The sequence below is a fragment of the Anguilla anguilla genome, chromosome 9 (assembly GCF_013347855.1).
Source record: "Anguilla anguilla isolate fAngAng1 chromosome 9, fAngAng1.pri, whole genome shotgun sequence".
NCBI classification, from domain to species: Eukaryota; Metazoa; Chordata; class Actinopteri; order Anguilliformes; family Anguillidae; genus Anguilla; species Anguilla anguilla.
The window spans coordinates 24,647,120-24,673,660 of NC_049209.1; the positions used below are offsets into that span (position 1 = coordinate 24,647,120).

Here is a 26,541-nt window from a genome sequence, read left to right on the forward strand (position 1 = left end):
CAGACAAAACCAACCTAAGAATGTACAATTCTTTTTTTGTTTGTTTAACTCGCCATGAAAAAAAGAGGAAAATTGGAGAATGTCTAAAATCAAAGGTTATGTTTTCCAACACCAGATTGTGAGAAAAATCACCTTCAGAGTCAAGAATAAACCAAAGGAGACAAAGCCTCTACGTTGTCTGGATACTTCAATCCAAGGCATTCCTAAACTTGATAAGCCTGCAACCCACTGTCAGTGTTTCATTATGACCAGTCAAACCTAAAGATTGAGCTATAAAGGTACAGTTCTCTTTCTGGCATTCTTTATAAAATTTCAGCTTTTGTGAACGTTTTTGGGGTCAGACAGTTCCTGTGTATGTTTTTGATAGGTTCAGGCAGTTTTGTGTATGTTTTTGACTGGGTCAGTTTTGTGGTTAAAAAAGTACATATGAGATATTTTCAGTTTAATGGTGGCTTCACAAAGGCAGGTATAGGGCATTCAGGAGTTTGTGGTCTAAAGAAAGAGAATACAATGAAAGTACCTTCAAAGCAGTTGTACAGTAATATTACGCCTGTAGAGGACGGCATTGCATGTATTACACAATTATTCCACATGAACGTAAGTTTAATATCTTTTTGGTTGGAACTATTTCTGCTGGCACATGCAACCTGAGACTACTGCACTCAAGTTAATAAGAACCAGCACAATAAAAACACTGAGACTTGTGTTCATAGTTATATAGTTTATAGTGAAAAAATTCTATAAAATCAATCTGTTTACATGTGCAGCCTCTGGAAACATAACATTGCTGTAAAAGCTGCTTTGCAATTAGTGAAGTGTATATATTTGCTTTACACCACAAACCTTAAAATACTCTATATCTGCCATGGTAAAGCTGGCAGGTCAGAGTGAGGTCACTTCTTTAAGTATCTAAAATATCCTTCATCGCACACAAACATGTCTGGGACAATCAAAAATAAAACAACAGAATGAAAAAATTAGTAATATTAAGAAACATATGTCAACAATCGCTGTGACACTCATCGAATACAGTTATACTGGTAATCCATTTTATGAATGTACACTGACTTATTGATGATCATAAAGTCTGCTAAATAAACTGGAGTAACAAGCTGCAAAGAGTGCTGAGCTCATCTCCAGAAAAAAACAAAATTCTTATTTGTCTAAAATGATTAGCTGGTGGATGGGGTCAGAGTTCAGGAGGCAGAGCTTTACCTGAGAGGTGGAGAGGAGGTAGACAGGGCTTGGGGGAGGGGCCTGGCTCAGCTCACAGCTCAGTCCCAGGTAGCTCAGCACTTCGGTCAGAACCTCGTAGCGCCGGGCGTTGCTCATTTTGAGCTCGTCAAAATCCTGTGGGGTCTCCACTTCCTGGGAGTCAGGCGTAATCTCCAGTCGGACCTGCGGCCAGTCAGGGACAGAAGGGAGTCGGTGGATCCAGCGGCAGGGATCGCACTAGCATCACATTACAGAGACTATAGTTCTATTCGGTTTAAAGGGGAATTGCACTTTATAACACTTCTGCTTCTCATGACTGATATTGTCCTTCTAATTCATTTTTCAATTAGTTATTTCATTATGTTAATATTTTACGCTGTTTTGTTGTTTTCCTTTACAAATGCAGGAAGTAGACCCAGGCAGTTTAGTGTCGAACTCGAGGATGCATATCATTGCGTGACTTCTGATGTGGGAGTACCTGCAGACAATAACATCAGGTTGGTCGTAGAAATAGTGTTGTATGACTACTAGCTACCGAAACCGAAAATGGCTGAGGATGAAGGAGATTTTGTTTTTGATCATGGGATTGTTGTGCCCTATTGATTCGAGCCAGAATACAGAAGAAGAGCTGGCTAATTTGCAGGCTGATCGTGCGAGAGCGAGTCAGGAGCAGGCCGAGATTGAGGAACCACAGGCTATTCCCTGGACAAAAGGCAACTGGTGGTAGACATCCTATGCATCACAGACAGACACGATAGCATTAACCAGCCCACATATTACCTGCCTCGAGCGGTTCGACCAACGATGGGAAAACGGTGGGTACAGCTCCAAGCTTCAGACGGTCACCTTGGTATTTGGTGCCTTCAAAGTGGTTGCTGCATACCCTTAGTCCTCGTTTGCGAACTTCTTCGGCTGTTATGTTGGGGTGTCTGATTACATCCAGCCATGTCTGGCACAAAGTTGCATCACGTGGAAAACTATGAAAATGTGCTTTCAAGTCAAGTTTAACGGGGGCATTATAACAACCGGGTACAATGCACCTCATTATTACACCGATATCGCATCAAACAAAAGCTAGCAGACGTTTGTTCGATTTCAACGCGAAGTTAACGGAATGTTTTGCTTCGCTTCTTCTCGATTTTGCCGCAAAACGAAATCGAAGAAGAAGAAAAAAATGGAAACCGGTCCACTATGTAGAAAAATAGGTCTTTATTTCTAACGTTAGACATTTAAAATGAAATAACTAATCAAAAAATGAAGGGCGACACATTCATTAGAAGGACAATATCAGTCATGAGAAGCAGAAGTGTTATAAAGTGCAATTCCCCTTTAAGTTTTTTTGATTTCTTCAGTCTTTGCCCGTCATTATATGGTCTTTCACTGGCAACATTCTCTTTTTAAAAATTTTTTCTTTATTTCATTTTTTTTTTACAGTGTACGTGTGTTGATTACAGACAGACTGAAAGTTACTGGCCAAGAACTCTGCAAGAATGATCCACGGGGTGAAATACAAGTTCCGAATAAACTATGGAAGGCACCTGCAGAGCCATTAAAGGCAAGGCACCAGTGAGAGGATGCTGAAAGAGGAGCAGTGGCATGAGCCTCTGATGACCCTGCTTCTGTCACTTTTAATGAATATGTGTATCTATCAATGTATGGGAAAATGCATGAAATGCATGTTTTACTGTACAGGACCAGTAACTGCCATTGTTATAGTTGAATTAGCCAATGCCAGTCACTCAATTAGTGCAAGTGGTCACTGGCCATCCAGAGTGGTGCCCATTTGGTGCTAGCATCCCCAGGGATGGGCAGCTAAGGATGACAAATTCTCCCCAGCAACCCCCAACTTGAAGCATCTCAGACTTGTATCTGTGTGGAGCCCAACGTGGGAAATGTACTGGGATGAGAATCAACAGCTGATCCCGGGAGTGTTAGAGGAGAGCACGCCTGTCTGCCCCCTCCACAATCAATATCAGAGATTTCAGCAATAAGATAATATGATAGGACAATCCAAACTGGACAAATAATAAAAGAAAAAACTGGCAGGTATCTGCAGGACTTTCACTTGTGTCTACAGGTCAACTCAAGTGTGCTTAGATGGAGTTTAAACCTCAGGTTGATAGACATACACCAAACAGATAACATTGCTTTCATGGTTATAGGTGGGAAGTATCAGACCACCAAAGCCCCTAATTTTCGAGACAAAAATGTTTTGCTTAGTGGGAGCCCCGCTTGGCCTTCATAATTCTATATAGCAATACCTATATAATAACAATAGCTGTGGGTGTTCCAGTGCACCGATACACAGACACCCACACAACACAGACACACACACACAAAGGCCCTATCACCCACTGAGAGCCAGTGCAAAGGTGAAACAGAGCTAACTACAAACAGAAAAAAAGGGGAACTGCTACCCATGGCACAAAGGTTTAACAAGTCACAGGTATAATAGAGAAAGGAGCTGTGTGGATTTAAACAATAGGTAAATGGTATTGCAGAGTTAATCCAGAGGATTCTATTATACATTGCACAGTGGGATATGTGATCTGTTTTTTTTTTCTTGCTTAACAAGTTTTGCCACTTTGCGGAGCACAATGAAGGTTATATAAGCGTTTTGGTAGGCCAGTGAGTAAGGCAATGCACTAATCTGGACAGTAGGAAATAAAAAACAGCTGTGTTTTTCAGTTTACCCAGCTTTGGAGCAAAGATGACAAATGGAATAAGGCCAATATTTTTCTTTTTCTTAAAATAGTATCCATCAGTGCAAGCCCTCCATTTTCAGGAAGGCTGGAACATTATTCCATTTGTTACTAAGCTTAGAACAGGGCATACAGAAATGTATCAGCAATTCTTTTGCAATCTTTACCTATTCTGGTCAATGAACATTGCCCCTATTGCAGCAATGTCAGAATGGCTGAAGAGAAACTATTCACATTCATAGAATATTGTTTTATATAATCTTTTGTTATAATGAATTGGTGAATCTGTTGACTCTTATTCAAAATGACATCCTAGTGCTGTGGTGTGCACAGTCCCTCAGATGGTTTGGGGGTAGACAGACAGGACGCCTCCCCAGCGGGTACCTGGCAGAGTATGGCCTCCCCTCCCTCCTCTCCGTGCGTCACCCTGACGATGGCCATGTCCCGGACGTCCCCGCGCAGCTCGCCCCAAAGCTCCACCTGTCCCGCGGAGTCATGGGCTGCCTCCCGCTCAAAGGCCCTCCCGCTGGCCACGACGCTGAGCTCCAGCTCGCTGGAGTCGGCCTTGGTGAAGCTCAGCCGGTGCACCCGGTTCCTCTGGCCCTCCCGGCGGACCACGGACAGCGGGCCGGGGCAGAACGTGGAGCCGAGGCCCAGGACCTTCCCACCCCGCTCCAGGTAGGCCAGGAAGCGCTCGTGGAGCTGCGGGGTGAGGGCCTCGTCGGACGCCAGCACCAGCAGGAGGGCGCTGTCAAGCCAGGGCTCGCTCAGGGCCTGCTGGGGCCGCAGGGGGTAGATGGCGTAGCTGTCCGTGTCCACGCACTCGGCCAGCACTGAGCGCACCTGCTCGAACCGCACCTGGCAGCCGCCCGCGTACACCACCACATTGGGCGGCTTGCCGCTGGGGTTGACCCTCCTGGCCTGGCCAGCGAAGCCTTCGCCCTCGCCCTCGCCCTCGCCCTCCCCCTCCCCCTCGTCCCCGCCGTAGTCGTCGGGCAGATCGGGGATGTTCTCGGCCGAGGCGAACTTCACCGACAGGATGGTGCTGTTCTCCAGCTCCTGGCACTCGTGGCAGCTGGACAGGTGGAGGTGGTGGGGGTGGCCCTCCATGTGGCTGCCCCTGGCGGAGTCGCAGTCCCCGTCCTCCTCCTGCTCCGTCCCCGCGCTACGCCCGCCCTCCGAAACGCGCCTCTCCTCCAGTCCCCGCTGGCCCTCCGTGGGCCGCAGACTGCTCTCCTGAGCCACTTGTGGCGCGGCCCCTCCCCCCGCCCCGCCTTTCTCCTCCTCGCACGGCGAAGGTTCCGATAGCACGATTTCTGCCGGCAGTTCTGAGATGTGCTCCGTGTGGTTACGGATCTCCAGCCGTTTCTTCTCAACGAGTTCCTGAAGTGCAGAGTCCCTGAGGAGGACAGCTAACAAGACACAAACAGGGGAAGAAATAGTCAAAGTAAAAAACATTCACAATGCTACAGACAAAACCGGGCTTTGAGTTCCATTCTTCTTTTCAGAAGTCACATCACACAGAAATTTGAGAATATTGATCTAGCTGGCAGGATTATTTTTACAGTAGCTATGAACTATAATAGCTATGAGCTATAATTTCTCTATGGATCGGCCACGGATCATTCGGGGACCCTGCATTGCACTAAAAATGCCTCATCTGCAGTGTTGCATTGACACATCATGAACAGTCAGCAGTTAGGCCATGAGGCAAAAAATCTGCAATGGAGATAATAGGAAAGATAATCACTCATGCAACCCCTATTGTACTGCAGCCATCGCTCTTCCGCACAAATGCCCACGTTTGCACAACGAGCCGATCTACACCCGAGCAGCCAGTCCCTGCACAGAATCACAATGGCACAAATACGGGGTGCAGCGAATGAAGCCTCACAGGCAGGCTTTATGTGACCCGCATTCGACTCACAAACTATCTTTTCAGGTATGAGGCCATGGTCCATCCACAGCCGGTCTTCCATGAAGGCCACGCCCAGCCGGCTGAAGTTCTCCACGCTGGCCTCTGCCACCGCCTTATACGGCTGACCAGGGCTGCAGGCCAGAGGTAAACAGTAGTCTGACCACTTAAGCACCTGGACAACAAAACAAAGGAATGATTAATGGATCTTCACACTACCAGAGATACAGTCCTTGCCAAGGGTAATACTATCACAATTAGAAAAAGGAATAAAAGGAAAACAAATATCGGCACTTACTACGAGGAGGTGTATTTACCACGTCAACACTGTTGTTTGCTTTATTACTATACAACTATACAACCAAAAAAGTTCTATCGAAATGAGAGCTGCTTAATTTTTCCTGCGATCAAATACATGATCGAAACAGCTTTTCTAATGCAGATTTCTAAAGTGGAGTTCACAGTGGAACCTTACCAGTAGGAAGAGAAGGACAAGGCTGTAGTTGGTTTAATTTCACTACATTACAGTTTTTATAGACTTGGTATTTCTATAGAACAGTTTTTAAAGCCTTTCAATTTTACCTGCCTTTATTTGTATAAAAACAGAGATTTATCTAATTATCATCTAATGAGAAACATCCAATGTCAAGGTAAAGCTGGAAGCAGAGGCGTCAGGGGGGTGCGGGGGGTGCGGACCGCACCGGGTGACACCATCAGAGGGGGGTGACACTGAAATGACTGGCAATAAATTTTTTGTGCAGTGTTTTGTGTAGCCACGAGTTGAAACAGCTAATTTCTCCGATGCAGTTTTCTGCCGGTTGATTTAATTAGCGGTATTTATGTGAGGAGAAGCGCTTTGTCGTTTAAATTCATAACAGGCAATTCGTAGAACCCACACGCGCCCACATCCGCCAGAACACCCCCCCCCCCCCCAACGGTCGACCGCACTGGGCATCAACAACACCACTGGCTGGAAGAACTACATTTCTATACAAGTGTTGTAATGATGGCCACTAGCCACTCTGTGGCTGACATCATGTTCTCAGTGAAAACTGGCAGTAGGTGGGAGAGGAGAGATGAGACCATACATGACGTCCTACTGAAACCATAGGAGTTTGTCAGAATACAGAGATCAACCACTGCCATTCAAAGCATTCAGGGTTACAGGACAACGCATGCTTCCTCTTCATGCGTGACTCAGTGAAAACAGCTGGAAGACATAAGATTTTCTGCCTGAGGTGACAGCTCTTCAAGGGAATAAGTTCTCCATAGCCAAGGACAAACCCCCCCATTCCCACCCCCACGGAAGGCTTTGGTGTTCCTTCAGGGTTTCTTTTCTCAACAGGCCTGGTTATTAAGAGTCAAGAGAGGTACTAGACCTGACTGTAGCATCTAATCTGAGCTCAGGGCACAAAGTCATTTTTTCACTATAAAGTGACAATGTCACTAGTCAAAAGGGGTATTTTCTTAAAAATACAAAATTGAATTTCTAAGATCGCAGTAACTGAAAACACCTTGGAGAATTATTCTATTCCTTGTTCAGATGGCATGGAATGATCCAAACCTATTTCTGTGAACACTGAAATTGAGATATATATATATATATATATGTATAATACTAATTTATGACATGTGTAATATTAAATAAGTGTATAACTATTATTTGACACATTGTGAAGTTTCTAAATTTAGTCTTAAATTTACAATCTCGAAGATTTCAGTTTCGTTCTCTTTGGCGGTACCAATGGCGAAAAGCAGTAATTGCAGATGTGTTTTTGGACCTCACTTCCCAGAGATCCAACCAGAGACTGTAAAAAAAATACACACACTCATTCATTGTCTAACATTAGACTTAAGCTGCCTTTACACTGCCGAGCCGGGTTAAAATGCTGTAGCAGACCTGGGGTAGAATTAGTGATGATCAATTTCCACAGACGTTCTTTATCCACCTTTTGCCCGGTATGAACATCTTTACACTGCAGAGAAGAATTTGCGGGATTCGCTGCGGCTCGTATAATTATGTATCTTGTGCACAATAAACAGTCTTTCTCGTGAATGATTGTTGTGTGATATTTTTGAAACAACAGCCTTGCAAAATGTTACCGCTGGTGTTTCTGGTTTTGCTAGCAAACTGTTCGAAAATAAAGCGGAGCTGGGTGTTAAATTGGCAATCAGAACAAGAATAATAAAACAAAAACAAAGGAGATTTCATCAAAAAAGGGCAAGGCTGAAGTACCATATGAGGAAGCGTAATAAAATAATAACGCTAATCCATACTGCTGTATTCTTTTATTTCGTTTTCTCAGGTTTGACATCTTTACACTGAAATCAGACCTGGCTCTGCTCCATACCCCTGGATAATGCTCTGTGTAAAGACGGCTTTATTCCGATCATTATAGGCTAATATATTGATGAACTTGATGGCAATGTAAATAACGGTAACATTAAGGCCAATTCAGATCAATGATTCGCAACGAGACGAAACGGTTTTAGGATGTTGCAGAGAAAATTGCAGCGGTGTGAACTGGTTAGTTGCAGAGCGTCTGAAGCCGTTGCCTGAGGTCTCAAAAGACCCACCTTGTCAAATCGCCAAGTGCAGTTAGAACGCTTGACATGGTCCGGTAGCTAGGGTTAGCTGTGCAAATAGCTAGGCTATGTAATTTAGTAATGTTACATTGTCATCAAATGTAATACGAAATCTACATCAACAAATAATATGACCTCTCATGTTACACAAAAACTTTTTAGGGTTCCATAACGCCCCCCTTCCCTATTGTAACGCTAGCAGACACCGGAAGAAACAGTACACGGCTCACGCGCAAGTGAGTTGAAGAGCGAGGCTGTTGCGTTAGCTCCGTCTTCCCTCTCTGGCGGACCAACCACTGATGGGTGATGGAAAACGTGTCACTAACTATGCGCCGCTTGTGATTTTTTTCCCCGGGAATGTCGCCACAGACACCCAGTTCTAAATGGTAAATGGACTGCATTTATATAGCGCTTTTATCCAAAGCGCTTTACAATTGATGCCTCTCATTCGCTAGAGCAGTTAGGGGTTAGGTGTCTTGCTCAAGGACACTTCGACATGCCCAGGGCGGGCTTGTACCGGCAACCCTCCGACTGCCAGACAATTGGTCTTACCTCCTGAGCTATGTCGCCCCATCATAAATTTAATCATAAATTATTATATTAATAATAATATAAATTAATATAATAATAGTCTCAATCACCATTGTGTTACCTAATTCGGCGATAGATAGTGACTAAACAGACATTTATTTTAATGAAAATCTTCGAGATTATTACTTTAAGCAATCCAACCAAACACAGGTTTCCTACCACCTCTAGGAGAGGTACAAAAGACAGAAAAATAATATCAGCAAACCATACCTTCTTGTTTGATGAGGTAGGTGTAGCAATGTCAATTCTTTGTCCAGATGCTGCCTCTATGATGAAAGCAATGTTTTCTGTCCTTGGACCATAAGCCAAAGATGATCCCAACAGCAATGTCCACTTACTAATGTCATCGCAAGCCTAGAAACAGCAAAACAGTCTTAGCACTTGTTTTAGTTTGCGAACATTAATGTCACTACCCTTTTGCAAGGCAAATATCCCAGCACAGCTAACAGGCAGCAATCGTTAGCATAACCAGTTTATTCATTAGTTTAGCGAGCTACTTAACATCCCATACTAGTGTTCGTGTTACCTTAAATGCCCCCCAAAGCCACATGCTCAAGCGTTTTTTATGTCAATCACAATCGCCACAGATCTGTAACGTTAGTCATCATAACTAGTTACACGCATACATCTAATTCAATTACCCAGAACTGAAACGATAGGGGGAAACAATGCAGCCTAACCTGACCATTCGTATTGTCCCACACCGACTGACAAGGCCTGAACAAGACATGGCTAGCTATAGAAGCAAACTACACAACAGCTAGCCAGTTAGCACGTCAGCTAATCACCTGCGGCTCGGTAATGTAAATGACCTTGTTGCCTAACTTGAGAAAAACGGTATCTTCGGGCAAGGAAGAACGCTGCTGTTGAATGAAACTTTGATCACTGGTGGTGTCTTGCCCGCTCTGTGTAGTCGCTGATCGCACAGCGCAAAAGGTAAAACTACTTCTCGTTCCGCACAGCCTGTGCACGGTACTCCGGATAACCAATGTGTAGCACTTCTGAAAGCGCACCCACAGATAGACGTAGCACAGCGTTATGAGCATTTTTGTCTCATCGGAAAAGCCGTCCTGGAGCCCATCTGGCCTCAGACCTCAGGTAGACATTCTGAGTAGTTCTCGCTGTTGCTTCCCTGTTGCCCGACCTACTCCGCCCATCGCCTGAACAGTCATCCTACCAGTGGGCTTGGTTTTCAGGGGAAATGATCGCCCTTGCAATTTCTTCATTTGCCACCAGAGACACACAGAAAATTTCCACCCAATGGCAATCTGTAGTTTTATAATATTGAATGCACAACACTACACTACAAAAAGCGGACAAAAGAAACGTATTATATAGTGAGGCATATGTAGGCTTTCCTCAATTTCATGGGCATGTCTAAATACACTCACACTTTAGATTTCAATTTAGGCTATATTTATACGAAATAATCAAAGCAAACCCTAATCTGAAGAGTGAAGTTGCTTTTCAGAAACAGACTCTTGAGTGCTAAAGACAAAGTGCACCCCCCCCCCCCCCCCTCCCCGCGACAATACCCCCACACACCCACCTTGACACACCGTACCTCCCTGAGTGCTAGTCACCTCTTCACTTCAGGAATTCGCTCTGCGAAAGCAGGTCCAAGAGTCGGGATGCTCCCACTAAATGTGGATATGAAACCTGCAGCACACAAAGCTCAGTCTAATCAAAGTTTCCGAACTACAGGAAGCCCCGTCAACCTTGGCGAAACAGAAAGGTAGGGTCACATCTCATTATTTAAAATAGCAGAAATAATAGCCTGCTACTACGACTGATTACCTGCTGTCCGTTTCCACGTTTCAGATATCCTGTCATGTGGAGGCCATGGGTTCTGAGGCACAGAGAAGCTGGAAAACGGCAAGAAAAAGTAAATTTAAGTACTGTTCAAGAAAAAATGTCCAGTGCAGTTCATGGCTGAACATATCATAAAATATAAAACTGACATTAATAACGGTTGCACATTTTTCACGATTAGCTCAAGAGTGAAAGTGGTGTTAGCGGCGTCTTGTCTGGCTAAATGTTTCGGTCTCTCAACTTTTAAACTTTAATGTATTGTTAGTTATTAGATGTGTCTATATATAAATTAATATAATATAATAAAAGTTCACATATATGAGACTTTATAAATGACTAAGTGAGTGTTATATATATATATATATATATATATATATATATATATATATAAACTCAGCTAAAAACTTTGTTAGCTTACATGAATTCGGTTATTTACACATGTATTCTTCTTGTTTCTAGTCTGAAGCAGATGGGATGGAATCATTCAATACACAGATGCCTAAAGGTGCCCTGGGATTTCAACATCCTGTCAGGTTTGTAATGAATTATTTTACAATTGAATTGAAACATCTTTAGTCTTTGTCATTGATATGGTGTAGCAGAAGGGTAAGAAAATTATGCACACTTATTTCGATAATTACAACATGTTTTGGAGTACAAAAACTTATTTAATTTCTGAATTTTTATTGTGTGTGTCTGGGTGTGTGTATGCATGCGTGGGTGACAGGGAGGGTACAATTGCTCTCACATACACAATTCGCTTATTAAAGAAGCTAAACATGTGGTCTCGTGGCTATCATTAGAGGAGAGATCTTGCAGGTTAAAAGTTAACAAGGCTGCAGCTTGTCAAGACAAACTTGAGTTTAACAAGACATTTGTTTCAAGCAAGTAGTCATAACATTTATCATTCAGTTGTGAAATCGATGGACATAAATGTGGCTTAGTAATACTTTTGACAACAATTGGGGGGAAATAGTCAAAATAGTTTTTTGTGAGCCAGTAGGAGGCAGTATTCTCTCTAAATAATTATTTCTAAGGAAATAATAAAACCAATGGTCTGCAGTGATTGGGAGACTGTGCTGCAGGAGGTGCCATCTTTTAGACGGCATAAATAGCAATTCCTGCAGGGATCACACAGTATGGATGTAAATATCTTCAAATTAAAGCTGACAGTCTGGACAACCTAACATTCATTGTTGTATTTCCAATCCAATGTGCTGGAGTACAGAGTCAGCACAAAAATTGTGCCAGTGTCCAAATACTGTATTTGAGTTGTTTCTTGTGGTATTTTCTCATCGGGTATTATTTAATGAGTTATAAAACATAATAATTTTGACAATGTACTTATACATTTTGTTTTTTAGGGATATCTCTACATTTAACACACTGATTTTTCTACTTCTTAGAGTGAGACTGCCAATCAATGTCTTCTGATGCTGCAGTAATGCCATCATTTATGTCTTCTAGGCTCTGCATGCCAAAATCCAGGACGCAGGAGTACCTGTCTCATCTGGGACAAAAGGTTCTTGCCAGTTTCCCTATTCAGGCTACCCTCCACTTCTACAACGATGACTCTAGCTCTGAAGAGGAGGAGGAGGGGGAGAAAGAGGCAGAGGAATGTGATATGGGGGAAACACGACTTCCTGCGGTCCATGTGGAGAAAACTTTTCAAGTGTGTTCATGCAGTGCTGAACGCTTGAGAGACAGCTGTGACCTCTGCTCAGTCTTTTCATTTTAGTATTTTTTCCTGGGAAAATAGATGTTTATATATCCAAGTGCATTTTTGTGTACAGTGTCACCAAAAGCACAGTGGGATTATTATTTTCTAAATGGTTAAGATTTAATATTTTAAGTAGATAGTAGATATTTAGACATTTCAAAACATGCTGACTATGCGTCACATTGAAATACATTCCTCATATATGAAATGTGAATGTGTACCTGCTGTTAGATTTAGTGGTGTGTTTTCCATATTTTTAAAGAATAAAGTGTTTTCCAATATATGTTTACTTATTTTTTCTTTTATTGTAATTTCATCTAGGGACTGCCTTACACAATGTTGAGTGGCACATAGAAAACACGCTGACTAGTCAAATATCACACCCAATAAAATGTCTCTGTATTGTATTTATATATTTTACCCTATAAGAAATCTGTTGTTAGATTTTTTTGGTTCTGTTCCAGGGGTTTCCATACTTCTGTTTTTTTTTGTGGCCACAAAAACTATGATGGTCAAAAAGTGGTTTGAACTCAGGAGAACTAATTCAAACACATATTAACAGAGTTCCCATTAGGTGATAAATCATCAAGGTCTGTAAGTTGAGATGGTAAATTTTGGCAGATAGGGAGCTGGGAGAGACTGCTGGTCAGCCAGTGCCCATACAGCTGATGGTAGGAGGGCCTGACCCTCTGAACTTAGGATTCCTGGGTCAAAGCCTTCCCTGCCTGTTCCAGCACTGCTCTGAACAATGCAGGCTTTGGTTATGGAGAAACCCAGACTCAGTGATCCATTTCCAGTCTACGTGAAACAGGAAATGGGATTGGAAAGAGGAAAACTGAGAAGCATTGCTGCATCCTCTCCCAGGTTTCTTCTTACCTGTCCTTCAGTTTCAGGAAAACCCCAATTTTCCTAGACACTAATAGAGTACCTTTTGACCTCCATTGATGGATGACCCATTCATAAATAAAGTTAGACAGTCTGTATCATGGCACCATAACCTTCAGTTGCATATGAAGTTGGGATCTAACCCAAGTGCATGTGATACCTTAAAGAGAGACCTGAAATTAAATAATTTCTCAAAATCCAAGTCTAAAATTAGTGTTGGATACAATTAATATGGCCTTTCATAAGAAAATGTGCAGTGTAGATGTGGATATCTTTTCTGCTCTGTTATAACCACAAGATTCGATAAAGGATTACCAAAAAGATAAAAACATCTATTTATAATAGAGTAATAAGAGTATTTGTTCACATTTGGCACATTTCAAGACTGAAATAGCCCTTTTTCTTGCATTTTAAAGCTTTCAGAAAGCGACACTATTCTGATGCTTATGCTTTTTCATATTTTTTTAAAAGAGGAACATTTCTAGCAGTGGAACCCTTTTTGAAAATGGTCTTCTGCCACTGTAGCTCATCTGTTTCAAGGTTCAATGCTTCAGACGACCTTCTATAAATAGTTGTTATTTGAACATTTTCTGGACTTTCTGTTAGCGTGAACTAGCCTGCCCATTCTCCAAAGTCGCTTGGATCACACTTAGATCACCCATTTGAATGTTTGGCTGGACAACAACTAAACCTCTTCATCATGTCTAAGTGCTTTATATATGGAGTTGCAGGCACATGGTTCCCTGTTTGGCGGAGCAGGCTATTTGCATTAACATGCAGGTGTATCTACTAAAGTGGCCACTGAGTGTATATAATTTCTAAATAGGACAGCAGGAAGTGTGCCCCTAATGAATAGATACTCACTACAAGCTCACTTCTGACTGACAGCCCAGTAAATAGTCGCACTGCCGATTGGTTTAAATGTAAAATGACATGTTAATTATACATGCCAAACTCCAAATGACATATGACCAAATGACCAATACCAAATCCTGCTGTTGGGCAATAAAAGAGGTTTTTTTTTGTTGCTCAGGTCAATAAGCTCATTTAGAATCTCAGCTGAATTTCACAGGCTTGATATTATAGTATTTTCTTTTCTTCTATGTATCTTTATATGTAATGTAACAGATAACAAATTAAGAGTTTGATTGCACCTGGTCTGTAAAACTGGGCGCAATGCTGTAGTCATATTGTCAGCTGTGCTTTTAAAGAATATGCATGATGGTGTTGAAAATAATACAAAGATGGATTGGACACTGGTCACTGATCTATGTGATGACAGAGGTCAGTGATCAAAGCCTAGACTTGAGGTGAGCCTTGGGGCAAGTTTAGCTCACAGCCTACAGTGAGGTCAACCCCCACTGGAGATGGCGGGGGGTTCATCATTGGAGCTGGCCCAGTTTACACACAGGTCAGGGGACACATTGGCACACAAAGGGTTAACACTGCCAGGTCACATGAGCCAAGCGCTGTTTGGTTTTGATGCCTTATCTCCTGCAGTGGCCAGAGACGACCCCTGATCTGTCTGGAGCGAGGGCTGGGTTAAGCATGTTGGAGTGGAGAGGCTGGGGGTTGGGGTGGCAATTGGACAGGGCTTTGGCGACGACAGTCAGACTGATTGAAGAACCCTGGTGAAAATCCGGCAGATTCAGAGATAAGGGATCGCGCATTTCACTTATGGTCTGAGCAGTCCGAGAGGTCATGAACTGCTCTGACCCTTTCCACAAAGGCACCTCACCAACAAATACAGACAAAGGAACTTCAATATGGACCACTGTATTTACAGCTTCATGTAATGGCTGGTAAAATACAATTGAGAATCACATAAAACTTTATTGGAAGAATAATTAATATTAAATGCTAGAGCACCAAATAAACTTTTTCCCCCATGGAAATCAAATTTGAGTATTGATTTAATATTTTAAGCATTCAGCCAAATTATCCAAGTGGTAAGCAGGAATGAAAAGTGTCATATACAACAGGGTCAAGAGTTGAGATGCAAATATCTATTTACGTCTATCATTCTTGTCATACACAGAGCCAACCACGGACAGCAAAAGCTATTAATAATGATAATCATCAGAAGCTGATGAGTTTATGATGAGCTGGAGCAAGGAGTTCATCTGCAAGTCAAATCTTTGTCCTGTGACAGGTAAGTGATGGAAAAGCTGCATCTAAAACCTCAGTAAACTCCCTCAGTGTGGAGAGATGCCAGGTATGGCTGCAAGCTAACACAAGGTCACCAACTCCACCCACCCTACCTCTCACACCACACATATTGAATGCACAGGCTTTTCTGAATCAACGTATGTCAAACCAGGCAAACAGCAAAATTACCTAAATTTATATGGATGCTTAGGAATTCTCAGAATGCAAAGTAAATGCTAGAAATTAACTTTTGGTCCATTTTCCAAGTTCCAAGTTCGTCGGTGTAATGGGGAGAGCGAGAAATTGTGAGTGTGGAGAAGAAAAATGAGGTAAGAGAAGACCGTTGACATTCTATTAATCATTAACTCTTTTGGAAAATAGTTCTTCTTGGCTGCCCATATATTTTTTAATATTTGGGTGAAATATTTTCCAAATGGAACAATTTTTAAGCAGGCTGTACACTAAGCCATCTATGAGACTGGTAAATTAACATTTTAGTTTTATTCAGGGCATAAATATATATACCCACAGTTCCAATGGATAATATAAGTTCCCAGGAAAAACGATGATTGATTTTAGAAATAAATCCAAGGTTATCCTTTCATTTTTAACTAATAATTTCCAGTCAAAATTTTACCATATAAATGACCAGACATGGGGTAAATTTGTTTCACCTGTGCGAACAAGATCACATGACATAATAATGGGGAGCACCATGGTGTGGAACTAGTATGACTCAGGCAAATGTGTCATAGAATGATACTGTGGACAACCATAAGGCTTATTTACATACTGCACTCCATTTTCATTTTTATTTGAATAAAAATGCAGGGAGACCAGGAGAGGAGCACGGGGGACTAAGGTTCAATAAGAATTATGTCCAGAATGTGAAATACCATTAGGATTAATACTAAGTTTCTTCCAACATTCAGGCAAGAGACAATGGTTTAAAATTTTTATAATATTTTAAATACAGCTGTACTCTACGACATTAAACTGTTGTAAATAAGATCAATTCATTCAAACAATAAGCATTTTACATGACACAATTTATTGGGTTACACATTTATCACAATTGAAAATATATTACGATAATGACTAATCAAACAACACCAACATTTTAGGTTCAGTTCTTCATTTGTTCAGGACCATACTCTTAACATAACACCGGTGTTAACTTGTTCTCTGGTTTCTCACTAATATTCATATTTCATAGCAATATTTATGGAATATGCGCATTCAGGGCTGCTGGGTGGCATCCTGTTCTAAGGCATCAGTCGACCCCATGGTCTGGACTGGCACTGAACTGCACCAGTGTCAACTCCGGTCTACAACACACGATTGGCTAGTGTCACCCAAGCATGGATGGGTTTCAGTTGGCTGAGATGACAGAGTCTCATCGCTAACATGCAACACTTGTTGATCGAGTACCCAGCTGTACATTAAGAGTTTTCCTCTGACTCATGTGAGTGCAAGCTTGACTTAAGCACATGCTTATCTGCGGTCTCCTGAATCAACAGAACAGGAGAGGTTGTGGCTATAAGAGCTGAAATATGAGTGGGCATCACACATTGATGAGGAAAATGGGGTAGAAACATTTTTTAAAATCAGAACCATCAAGGATCCCCCCCCCCCCCCCCCCCCCCGTTTCTCCTTTCTTTCCTTCCTTTCTTTCTTTCCACTCATCATGCCAGTGCAGCTACTTGTATAAATGCCATATTGTCACCCAGAATCTCAGTTGGTAGGAAATTCCCAGGATAATCGCTCAACAGTAGCTCCTCTGGTCAAATGGGTGCCTAGGATCCACCAGCACAAGTTTTGCTTGTAAGTCTTGGCAAGTTATGGATTGTAGAGCAAAAGGAAGTGATTGACTGGCTACACACATTTCAGAAGATCCACTAGCTGCCCTAACTGGCAAAGAAGACAGCAGCAGAGGCCGACAATCATGATTTGGCATTCAATATTGGGTTGAGAAAAGTCCACTGCATTAACTTTTTTGTTTAATGATATTCTTGAGGTGAGAGATAAAAAATTCTGTTCACTTCACTAATGGAGATGTCTTTTAACCTGGGTATCGCCTCCTTTTGAGAGTTTTCCGCCTGCTGGCTTCGGGCATAACCATCTGCAAAAACACCAGACAGCACTTAAGTGACATAAGATGTCTGAATATAAAAACTTAGGGTATGGTTAAACCTAGTTTGTTGGATCTCTGACAGTGATGTAGTTGCAGTGTTTCCGAGTCATCTAATCATACCTGTATTCCACAAAACATACATTAGCAGGTGAATGACAAGCAAACACAGCAAGATTGAAAATTGAATTGGACAAGCCATATTAAAAATGTGTACTAGGACACAAATCATTTCAAATTCACTTGGTGAGAAAGCACCCATAAAATTAATAAGAAAACCAATAGCAACCAAAAATGAATAAATGCTGTGTGGCAGTCAATAGGGCAGCCAGCTCATCACCCATTCACAGCCAGTGGCTCAATTCCCTACAGTGACAAAATAGTCAATGGACTGAGTAATGGAACAGGTTTAGCCCAGACTTCATGTGCTGTTACAGTAAGTGCACACACAACACACCTCCAGTGGTTTCTTCAGAGACCTTTCCCACAGAGCAGATCAGTAGACTAGTGGACAGCCACTTGCCTACCACAGTAATCTTGAAAAATAAGAGTGAGACAAGCCTACTGTACTTAACAGAACCTCATTGCCTATATTTCATTTGAGTTCACTGAGCAGGACAGGCAAAACCAGCACACACTGGTCATTCAGACCATGTCTAAATGGTCTGTCTGGGGTTCTCTAAGCAACAGTGAGCCTCCCACCTGTAACTGTGTCCACAGAGCAGAGGGGAGCGGTGTTCATCATATTCACACCGAATAGAAGGATGAAGCACATGGTTATGGCTACCAGGAGATAGATCGGCACAGCAAGTGCCCAGTACCTAAAACAAATAACATGAAATCAGTCAATAAACCCCCACCATTCATTGCACTCACACAGCATAATTAAGAATAATCTGGTCTCGTGCACTTACTTTTGAGGCCAGTAGGTCAGCCCAATTGAATGCAGCCAAGATTCTGGAACATATGCCCACACTAAATACAAGACTAAGAACACAAAAATGAAAACATTCAGGTATTTCTTACCTAAATGTACTTGGCGACTGGAACGCCAAATGCAACATGTTCTAAGTTTGTTGCTGGCAGTGATACAACTACACATCACATTATTTACACATCATAATGATCGACTTCATATTACTTTAACTTGATCTATAGCGATACATGAAGGTGTGCAAATGAACTTTGCTCGTCTGATATCGAGTTTCCGGTATCGAAGTATATAATAATCTTTTAAAACGATTATCCTGAACACACGCCAGGCGAACTATGTCGAGTGTGTACGCTTCGTGTAAACTCTGGAAACCAATACTATGCATCTGCGCATGCATGGTTTTTAAAAGCCAATTTGAGAGACACCTATGATATGTTTTTTGCAGGGTAAACTGCCCTGGTTACAATGTGGATCAATATGTTACATAATATTCAACTTAAATTTTCCTGTACGAGTAAAATAAATAAGCAAGTTCTTACTAACGACGTTAAGAAAACGTTGAAAACTATGTATCAAAGTAGGCAAATACTACAAGTTTTCGACTAGCTGAACACAACTATAAACGAACGCTTTTATGCTAACTACCTAATGAAAATCCTGTCTCATTTCCCAAAATGATCACCTGAAATATATACAGATAAATTGACTCACAAAAACCAAACTGAGAACCGAGGAAGAGGACAAATCCGTAAATGGCTCTCTCGGGTAGCGGGGAAGGGGAGTTTTCCATCATAATCCTTGATCTACTCGAGAGAGAAAAAGCGTTTAATGAGATGTCTCTATCAATCCGAAGATAATATGCACGGTTAATTTGTCCACCCTAGATGGGATAACTAGATCAACTTTTCGATAGATAATTTACCTACCAATCCGTTGAACTGTGCCAACACCGAGGGGACAATTATATTATTGGTAAATCGTACCGTGGATGCTCTATGGGAGTATTCAGATGCGTACGAACTTGTGGAAATAGCTAACTACTGAAAGAGGTGCCACCGTACAGCAACCATCAGGGCAGTTCACTGTCTCGTTCGGTAACGTTTCAGTTCTATGGTAGGTGCACCCCAATGCGAATGCGCTTACCGCCACCTATTGGGTTGGAGTGTCCATTCATTTAATAGGAAGTGGAGAAGTCGATAATATTTGGTCCTTCGGTAAGTGGGGTTCCAGGCATGTGATATTGACTCGGTTCCTAAATGCAGGTTCTGGTTGGTTTTTTTTTTTTTTTTAGATATTTTGACTAAATGAATTCACCCATTTACACAGAAAAACTAGCAATTCCCGTCCTTTATTTTGTAGGTCTCGTGGCACTCATCTTGATGATAGCACTGTTTTTTAAATAGCTGGCTAGTAACCAACTACCTATCTGTAGCTCTGGCCTGTAGCCTATACCATGTTCAGACAGCTAACCATGACTTTGCTTTCACTAGGTCGTTGTCTTTATTCCCACAATGAACCATCACAGAGAAGACATCTTCGTATTGCCGTGAGCAAATCATTGGTGGTCTTTTGGTATACCCTCATGTTTGCCTCCCATGGGACATGCTGCAAAAGATCTCCCTCAGACATTGCAGTTGCATGTTCGTGCATCTGCCATTTGGTGTCAATACAACTGATAAATGACATTCCTTCCATCCAAATACCCAGAAATTTGTACAATTTTCAGGACCATTCATTATAGTTTAGCCATAGTTCCTGATCAAATATACCTTTTGAAAATTCTTCTGTCACAAGCATATTTTTTTGCAAGTCCACATGTAAATACCTTCAAATTAAAGCTGAAGGACTGCACTTTGAGGTCATATTCATTATTTAATTTCAACTCCAATATGCTGGGGTAGACAGCTAAAATAACAATAACTTTGTCAATGTCCAAATATTTATGGACCTTACTGTAGCCTACTTTCAGAAGAGATATGCAATTATTTATTGTGTATATTTGCCTAAAACACATTTTCACAATCTGCTTTCATATTAAACGTATGATCGATAATCAAGCCATCGGGGAAGTTGTATTTTGCCTTCAAAAGTCTTATTTGACTTATTCATTTTAATGCAGAGCCCCAATGTGTTCCACTGACAGAACAAATAGCAGTACAGGCTTACAACCTAATTTTTAACAACATATTTGTTTTTTACAGTCTATCTTAGGTTAACTGAGGGCGTGATTTCCTGTCGTGTACATATGCATGTCTACACTACGTTCATTTCAGTAACTGGTCACTACTGCACTACCACGTTCCCGGTGGACAGAGCTAAATAAGAATAAATGCAAAGCATAGCCAGTGCTGCTTCTCGTGGTTTTCAGAATAAACTAAATTAAATCACCCATATTTTAAGCTTTTACATAAACAGCTAACGTTTCTCTTCCTTTATTTTGCAGCTCTAGTGGAATACATCTCGACGACAGCGCTGATTTGGCAAAACTAGCACGTTTATTATTTTGTCCGCCAGTGCTTGCCTGGTTCTATTTATGATTTCCGGATAAGATTTTTCGTTTCTTGTCACGTGGCATACATTATTGTTGCTAGCGAGTCTGGGTGGCTATTGTCTAGTGGCAAGCTACTGAGTATGCAAAGCTGGCCAGATAGGACATCCTGACCCAGCGAGCCAGTCCTGAAAGGTGAGACCGGGATAAGATGTAGAAACCTACGACTGAACATGACTTAGTGTTCCTGAATTTTTCATATTTTGAAGTGAACTAGCTGTTTAAATAGGTGGAGTCTTTGGCCGCAAGCCATTGCAAATGACGACGGTACTGAGCCAGCTAGCATTTGCGAGCCTACTGTCCGATTCAGTAACGTTAGATCAAGGTATCGCTAGTCAACAGTAGCTCGCTGTTCAGCTAGCTACGATAGCTGTTATTACAAGGTAGGTACATTGTTGCATCTAGTTAACTAGTTAATTGAAAAACTTAGCTAATTACTTAGCTGACAGCCGTTTCATCATCTGGCGTGTTGGCCTAGCGTGTTTGCTAGCGTTATAGCTACGTGGGATTTGCAACGTAAATTTGCATGGCAAATGATGAAACTGGAAAAAGAGATCTTTTTTTGTGTTCAGTGTGCTAGGTAGCTAGTTTGATACTTTGGCTTGACCCAAGGCTATAATATTTAGTTTAGCTACCGTCACCACTTAGACGTTTTTTGGCGCACAAGTTGTTCTGTTTTGCTACTGTGGTAAAATGGTTATTTAATGTTACTACTGATTTTTGCGGCCCTTACTTAGTTGTGCTATTAGCCTTTTCTTCACATGCGTCGTCACAAGCCAACATTCACGAGTAAACGAGACATTTTTGAATGGCGTTGTCCCAAATACCACTAGTAGTAGTGGTTAAACGTCTCTCACCGTTGACAGTCGGTCAGTAATTGGCTACAACTATGGTTTACTCAACCACCGTACCACGCAATAATCGTTGGACATAATGGATGAGTGGACAATCTCAGTGTCTCCGATTGTCTCAGTAATTTAGGTACAAAATGTGGTATTGTTGTAACTTGGCAGGTATCATGAAATCCGCCCTTGTAGCATGTGGCTTGTGACATCTGGTTGGTTTGGTGTAGTCCCGACCTCAGGCGCGGTCTCTAGTGAATCACTGAACCGTACTGTAACGTTTGATTGCAAGCTTGAAAGGGGAGGTGTGTTTTGAATCCAGGACACGCCTCAAATGTTTTCACACCACCATTGCTTCTTTTGCGACTTTAAATATGTTGTAGCCGTCTCGTACATTGACGCTACATTTCAATCCTTTTTTACTTTGATCAGCTTCTAAAAATGTCAGATTCGGACGGAGACTCGGACATCGATGAAGTTCCGGAGGAGGCCCCACACAGGGCAAATAGGGTGAGTGTTGGAGTGGTTTATCCTGACATCAAAATTTAAGATAAAACAAATAATTGCGCTACAAGCAAAAGTTGAAATCTTGCATGAAATTCTTTAACAGGTTGGCCTATGTCCACCCCTGCATTAAAGAGTTATGGCAGGGAAGCGTAGTGTGTCAAATTAGAATCCTCAGTGCTGTATTCATGTGTTTTTGTAATCTTAAATTCACTTCATTTCAGTCATTTCACTGTCGGTATTCCATTAGACTGAGACCATTGGAGTTTTATCCCCAACTGTAGAACGGCAATAATGGAAAATAATTACTGGTCATTTTCCCCTCAGGCCTATGAAAAACAAATAGCAGCTCCAGTAAGTTCTTTTGGTAAGTTGAAATTCATGATTAAACAATGCAATTAAGCTAATTGAAATATCAATACATTTTTTACAGTAAAAAGTAAAAGTGAAAAATTTAGTAGTCTAAATTAAGGTATTATTATTACTCACAAGTCAGATCGTATGTGTGTTGTCCTGCTGATGATTGGTTGAAACCATGGTAAAAAAATTGCATACTATAGCTGCCATAATTTGAAACCTTGCAGCGTGCTGTAAAGAAAGTCTAAAGACATCAAGGTGATGTGCAAACAGTTCACCCTTTGTTTTCATTTTTTGTATGTGTCTGAATTTGAAGACATTTTCGAGCGATGGATGCAGATCCCAGTGTCATTGAAAAAGAAAGCGGGCCATTTGATGCACATGGGTGTGTTCTGGTGGAGCATTCTGCTTCGGCAACAGGAAAAAACCAGCGTCACACACTGGGCTATACAAGTGGGGTTCCTGGATTCCCAGTAAGTTATTCTTTTGCATTGGGAACAGGGATTCCCTACTGTGTTGAACTCCTTTGGATATTGTGTCTCTTGAGTTAATGTCCTGCCAGTAGTACACATAGAAGAAGTGCTGCAGCTATACGAAGTGCACTTCTTTAGTGCACTTGCCCATGTTTTAGTGATTGCTTTGCACAGTGGAGAATACAGTGTTACATGATTGCTTGCAATGATGAGAAAAGAAGCTCATCTTTCGTAGTTGATAGTGTGTGGCATATCGTTGGCAGGAGTTAATGCAGTGAAAACCATAAACCTACATCACCCATGGTGGGATCATGCACTTTGATGTGATGAATCTGATGCTTTGGTGCACCTCAGTTTTTTTTTTTTTTTGTCTCTTGATTTTTTTCCTCCAGTTTGACCAGTGACTTGAGTTTGAAGAGACTCTTTAAACTAGAAATCTTGGAATCTCTTCTCAGAGCTTTGGAGAAAGGATGTGTAAGTTCCCCTCACCCCCATTTATGGTTATAAAATGTTTTGCATGGGTGACACTGATTTCTGGTTTTGTTTATGCTGATCGTTCCATAATGATTCATTTCTTCTCCACAGTTATCTGATGACTTAACAAAGTGTATGGTTACTCTGGGTGCCCGGTTTGACATGGTAAGCCTTTATATTTTCATAGTGTCCCAAATGTTCAATGTGTACTTCACTACTGTCTGTGCCACCTCCAGTTTCAGTCATTCTGTTGCCCGGATGAACCTGTTTTTAGAGACGTGAAGTTCCTCTTTCCAAAACTGTGTTATTTATAATTTGAAGTATGGAAAAATGCTCTTGACATGAAATAAGAAAGGGATATAATATTGCATCATTTTTTTTTTTTTTTAAGAAAATACTGGTTCTTAGTTCATCAGTTGGATTCAAGTTTGAGCTGATGTCTTGATGCTTATGTAACCTATTTCCCATTTGGTTGTTAAATGGCTTTAAAAATGGATGAGCCCATTATTTCATCTGTAATGTTATTTCAGTGCTGCAGATGATGGGAGTTTTCCTGAACAGTAACATTCTGGCAGTTTTTTAAGCGACCATTGAGTCTAGTTGTGTATCATCCATTTTGTCTGCTTTCCCAGGGTCCATCTGGTCACCAGGCAGACTGTATGGAGAGAGCTTTACACTGGCTGGAAAGGACAGGGGAGCCTGGGATCCTCCTGCAGGTCCAGCGGCTGGGAAGCCCGCGGATGCGCTTTCTTACCCTCTCATATTTGTTCACTGAATGTGAGTACAGTTAAGTCATAATGAGAGACTAGTTTCCTCCTATTCCTTATCTGATGTGCCTCTCCCACTCTTCAACACTAATGCCAGTGACAAATTAGGTAGTCTTTTTGGATCCGCAATAGAGGCTATGCATTGACGTCACTTTCCCACTGGAATACGCCCCCTCAGTCGGACTGAGTGGCAAAACATGCTGCGACATGGCTGCCTTTAGTAGAGGAAACTGCAAAACCGGGAGTAAAACAAACGATTATCTGCTTAAATTAAAGGCAGTTGGACTCAACAGTGATCCTTACAACTTACCAAAGGACCAGTGGTCCATGGACATTCAACAAGAAATCGGAGCTATCTTTTTACAGACTACCGAAAGCTAAAGAAAAGAGAAGCAAATGGATTGCTGCAATTCGCAGAAACAACTGGAATCCAGGCACTGAAACGTGGATTTGTGGTTGTTATTTTGTGTCAGGTATGTTGGATTTTTGGATAAAATCATACCTTAGTGTTAGCTAGCCAAGCATATAAATTATCTAACCATCCCCCCTTTGTTTGTAGAACACAAGGCTCATCATCATGGATGTTTTTTTAAATAAATGCTGACAAAAACTTTACAGTTACACAGAATATAAATGAAAGATGCTAAATATTTAATTGATGAGTAGTCAATACAGTACATAACTTAAGGTATGATTTTACCCAAAAATTCAACATACCTGACACAAAATGACAACCACAAATCCACGTTTCGGTGCCTGGATTCCAGTTGTTTCTGCAAATTGCAGCGATCCATTTGCTTCTCTTTTCTTTAGCTTTCGGCAGTCTGTAAAAAGATAGCTCCGATTTTTTGTTGAATCTATTTGTACAGTCAATCGCACAACAGCTCTTTCCCATTTTAGATGTGTTTTTTGTGTTTTCGCGGCAGTCAAGCTGAACGCGAATGCTGCAACTCAGTAGTCTTTCTGCCACTCAGTGGGTGTAACCGCAGTGACTACCACTTACTGTGACGTCATGTGCATACCCTCTATAGTCTTTTTTGGTCCGACAGTGGTGCATATGCAGATGAATGGAAGGCAGGGCTCCAGACTAACTGTTTACATTGGTTGCACTGGTGCGCCTAACTTTTTCATTTAGGTGCACCAGCACATAATTTAGGTGCACCCAAAACTTTTCACCGCGCCTTTTGGTGCCGCAATAATACATTTTAAGTGTTACCTTTTTTGTCAGTTTTGTCAGTTCCCATACACATTGGTCATTTCTTAACACATTATGTAAATGATTGTAAACAGGAATAAAGGTGCAGATAAATGTTTTTTCTTTATTTAAATCACAGCACAAACAAGCAATCGCAATAACCTCAATTGTTTCAAAAATAAACTTAAAAAGTGCTGATGTTTAAAGTGCTTGACAAACTCAAATAAATAAATCAAACTCAAATAACTCAAACAAAAGTGTGCGCTGCTCCCGGAGGAGTACAGGGCGCGGTTTCACACGTACACACTAGTGATGTGCAGATCGGCTCTGACGTCATCCGAATCCACATGTACACATAAATCATCCACCCGCCACCCACCCGAACGAATTATTTTCTCCGATTTAGAGACCCGCACCCGATCACACATTACCGTTATTTCTCATTATTTCGCAGCTGTTGCATATGACATGCCCAGCACTTGACTCGTCATGGTTAAGTATTTACTAAATGGTTACTAAATCGCTCCCACACAGAACTTTTCTGCCCTTCTTTTTTCTTTTAAATTCTCCTTTTTTAATTTTCTCTTGGATCTTTTTTGCCTCAATTGCTGCTTGGATGCCGCAGTTGGCGCAATGAGAGTCTAGTCTGCTAATTCGTGCCTGACGAAAAATGAAGCTTAAAATATGTTCACATTTTAGAGAATGTAATTAATATTTTCCTCATTAATTATGTATTATTTCA

General features: G+C 41.5%; 4 protein-coding genes across 8 annotated transcripts in view; 2 read left to right on the forward strand and 2 right to left on the reverse strand.

Moving 5' to 3' along the window:
* hlcs (holocarboxylase synthetase (biotin-(proprionyl-CoA-carboxylase (ATP-hydrolysing)) ligase)) overlaps positions 1 to 10,210 on the reverse strand; it is a 33,230-nt gene extending 23,020 nt beyond the window's left edge. The window contains exons 1-5 of one of the 2 annotated variants that reach the window (XM_035433808.1): positions 9,822 to 10,210; positions 9,220 to 9,363; positions 5,845 to 6,007; positions 4,302 to 5,329; positions 1,216 to 1,398 (exon numbers count right to left, since the gene is read on the reverse strand). In XM_035433808.1, the coding sequence (XP_035289699.1) occupies positions 1,216 to 1,398; positions 4,302 to 5,329; positions 5,845 to 6,007; positions 9,220 to 9,363; positions 9,822 to 10,055 (1,752 nt within the window). In that variant the 5' untranslated portion in view covers positions 10,056 to 10,210. Of the gene's footprint in view, positions 1 to 1,215; positions 1,399 to 4,301; positions 5,330 to 5,844; positions 6,008 to 9,219; positions 9,364 to 9,797 lie in introns of both variants that reach the window. The other variant, XM_035433807.1, reaches the window with a different exon arrangement.
* Positions 10,211 to 10,567: 357 nt separating this feature from the next.
* On the forward strand, positions 10,568 to 12,811 carry ripply3 (ripply transcriptional repressor 3). The gene is made up of 4 exons (XM_035434949.1): positions 10,568 to 10,744; positions 10,831 to 10,894; positions 11,281 to 11,354; positions 12,289 to 12,811. The coding sequence occupies exons 1-4, from the start codon at positions 10,641 to 10,643 to the stop codon at positions 12,557 to 12,559; spliced, it is 513 nt and encodes a 170-aa protein (XP_035290840.1). The 5' UTR covers positions 10,568 to 10,640; the 3' UTR covers positions 12,560 to 12,811.
* Positions 12,812 to 16,602: 3,791 nt separating this feature from the next.
* pigp (phosphatidylinositol glycan anchor biosynthesis, class P) lies at positions 16,603 to 19,754 on the reverse strand. 2 transcript variants are annotated; one of them, XM_035432072.1, is made up of 5 exons: positions 19,562 to 19,754; positions 19,351 to 19,442; positions 18,620 to 18,692; positions 18,408 to 18,526; positions 16,603 to 17,696 (listed from the first exon to the last, which is right to left on the reverse strand). In XM_035432072.1, the coding sequence occupies exons 2-5, from the start codon at positions 19,430 to 19,432 to the stop codon at positions 17,575 to 17,577; spliced, it is 396 nt and encodes a 131-aa protein (XP_035287963.1). In that variant the 5' UTR covers positions 19,433 to 19,442; positions 19,562 to 19,754; the 3' UTR covers positions 16,603 to 17,574. The 2 variants fall into 2 exon arrangements, with proteins under 2 accessions (XP_035287963.1, XP_035287962.1); XM_035432071.1 differs by having other exon boundaries at positions 19,566 to 19,753.
* Positions 19,755 to 20,973: 1,219 nt separating this feature from the next.
* Positions 20,974 to 26,541, forward strand: part of ttc3 (tetratricopeptide repeat domain 3) — a 34,907-nt gene continuing 29,339 nt past the window's right edge. For 2 of the 3 annotated variants that reach the window (XM_035432067.1, XM_035432069.1), the window contains exons 1-7: positions 20,974 to 21,322; positions 22,462 to 22,539; positions 22,861 to 22,900; positions 23,207 to 23,363; positions 23,756 to 23,837; positions 23,949 to 24,002; positions 24,470 to 24,614. In XM_035432067.1, the coding sequence (XP_035287958.1) occupies positions 22,471 to 22,539; positions 22,861 to 22,900; positions 23,207 to 23,363; positions 23,756 to 23,837; positions 23,949 to 24,002; positions 24,470 to 24,614 (547 nt within the window). In that variant the 5' untranslated portion in view covers positions 20,974 to 21,322; positions 22,462 to 22,470. Of the gene's footprint in view, positions 21,323 to 21,390; positions 21,571 to 22,461; positions 22,540 to 22,860; positions 22,901 to 23,206; positions 23,364 to 23,755; positions 23,838 to 23,948; positions 24,003 to 24,469; positions 24,615 to 26,541 lie in introns of those variants that run through there. The other variant, XM_035432068.1, reaches the window with a different exon arrangement.

Bases quoted from the DNA above. Each gene is read 5' to 3' on its own strand.
- pigp (XM_035432072.1), bottom strand. From the start codon at position 19,432: ATGATGGAAAACTCCCCTTCCCCGCTACCCGAGAGAGCCATTTACGGA. The intron at 18,527-18,619 runs GTAAGTGCACGA...TATTTGTTTTAG, and splicing joins CTGACCTACTGGCCTCAAAA to GTACTGGGCACTTGCTGTGC. The intron at 17,697-18,407 runs GTGGGAGGCTCA...GTGTTTTTGCAG, and splicing joins CTCTGTGGACACAGTTACAG to ATGGTTATGCCCGAAGCCAG.
- ripply3 (XM_035434949.1), top strand. From the start codon at position 10,641: ATGCTCCCACTAAATGTGGATATGAAACCTGCAGCACACAAAGCTCAG. The intron at 10,895-11,280 runs GTAAATTTAAGT...TCTTGTTTCTAG, and splicing joins CTGGAAAACGGCAAGAAAAA to TCTGAAGCAGATGGGATGGA. The intron at 11,355-12,288 runs GTTTGTAATGAA...TATGTCTTCTAG, and splicing joins GGATTTCAACATCCTGTCAG to GCTCTGCATGCCAAAATCCA.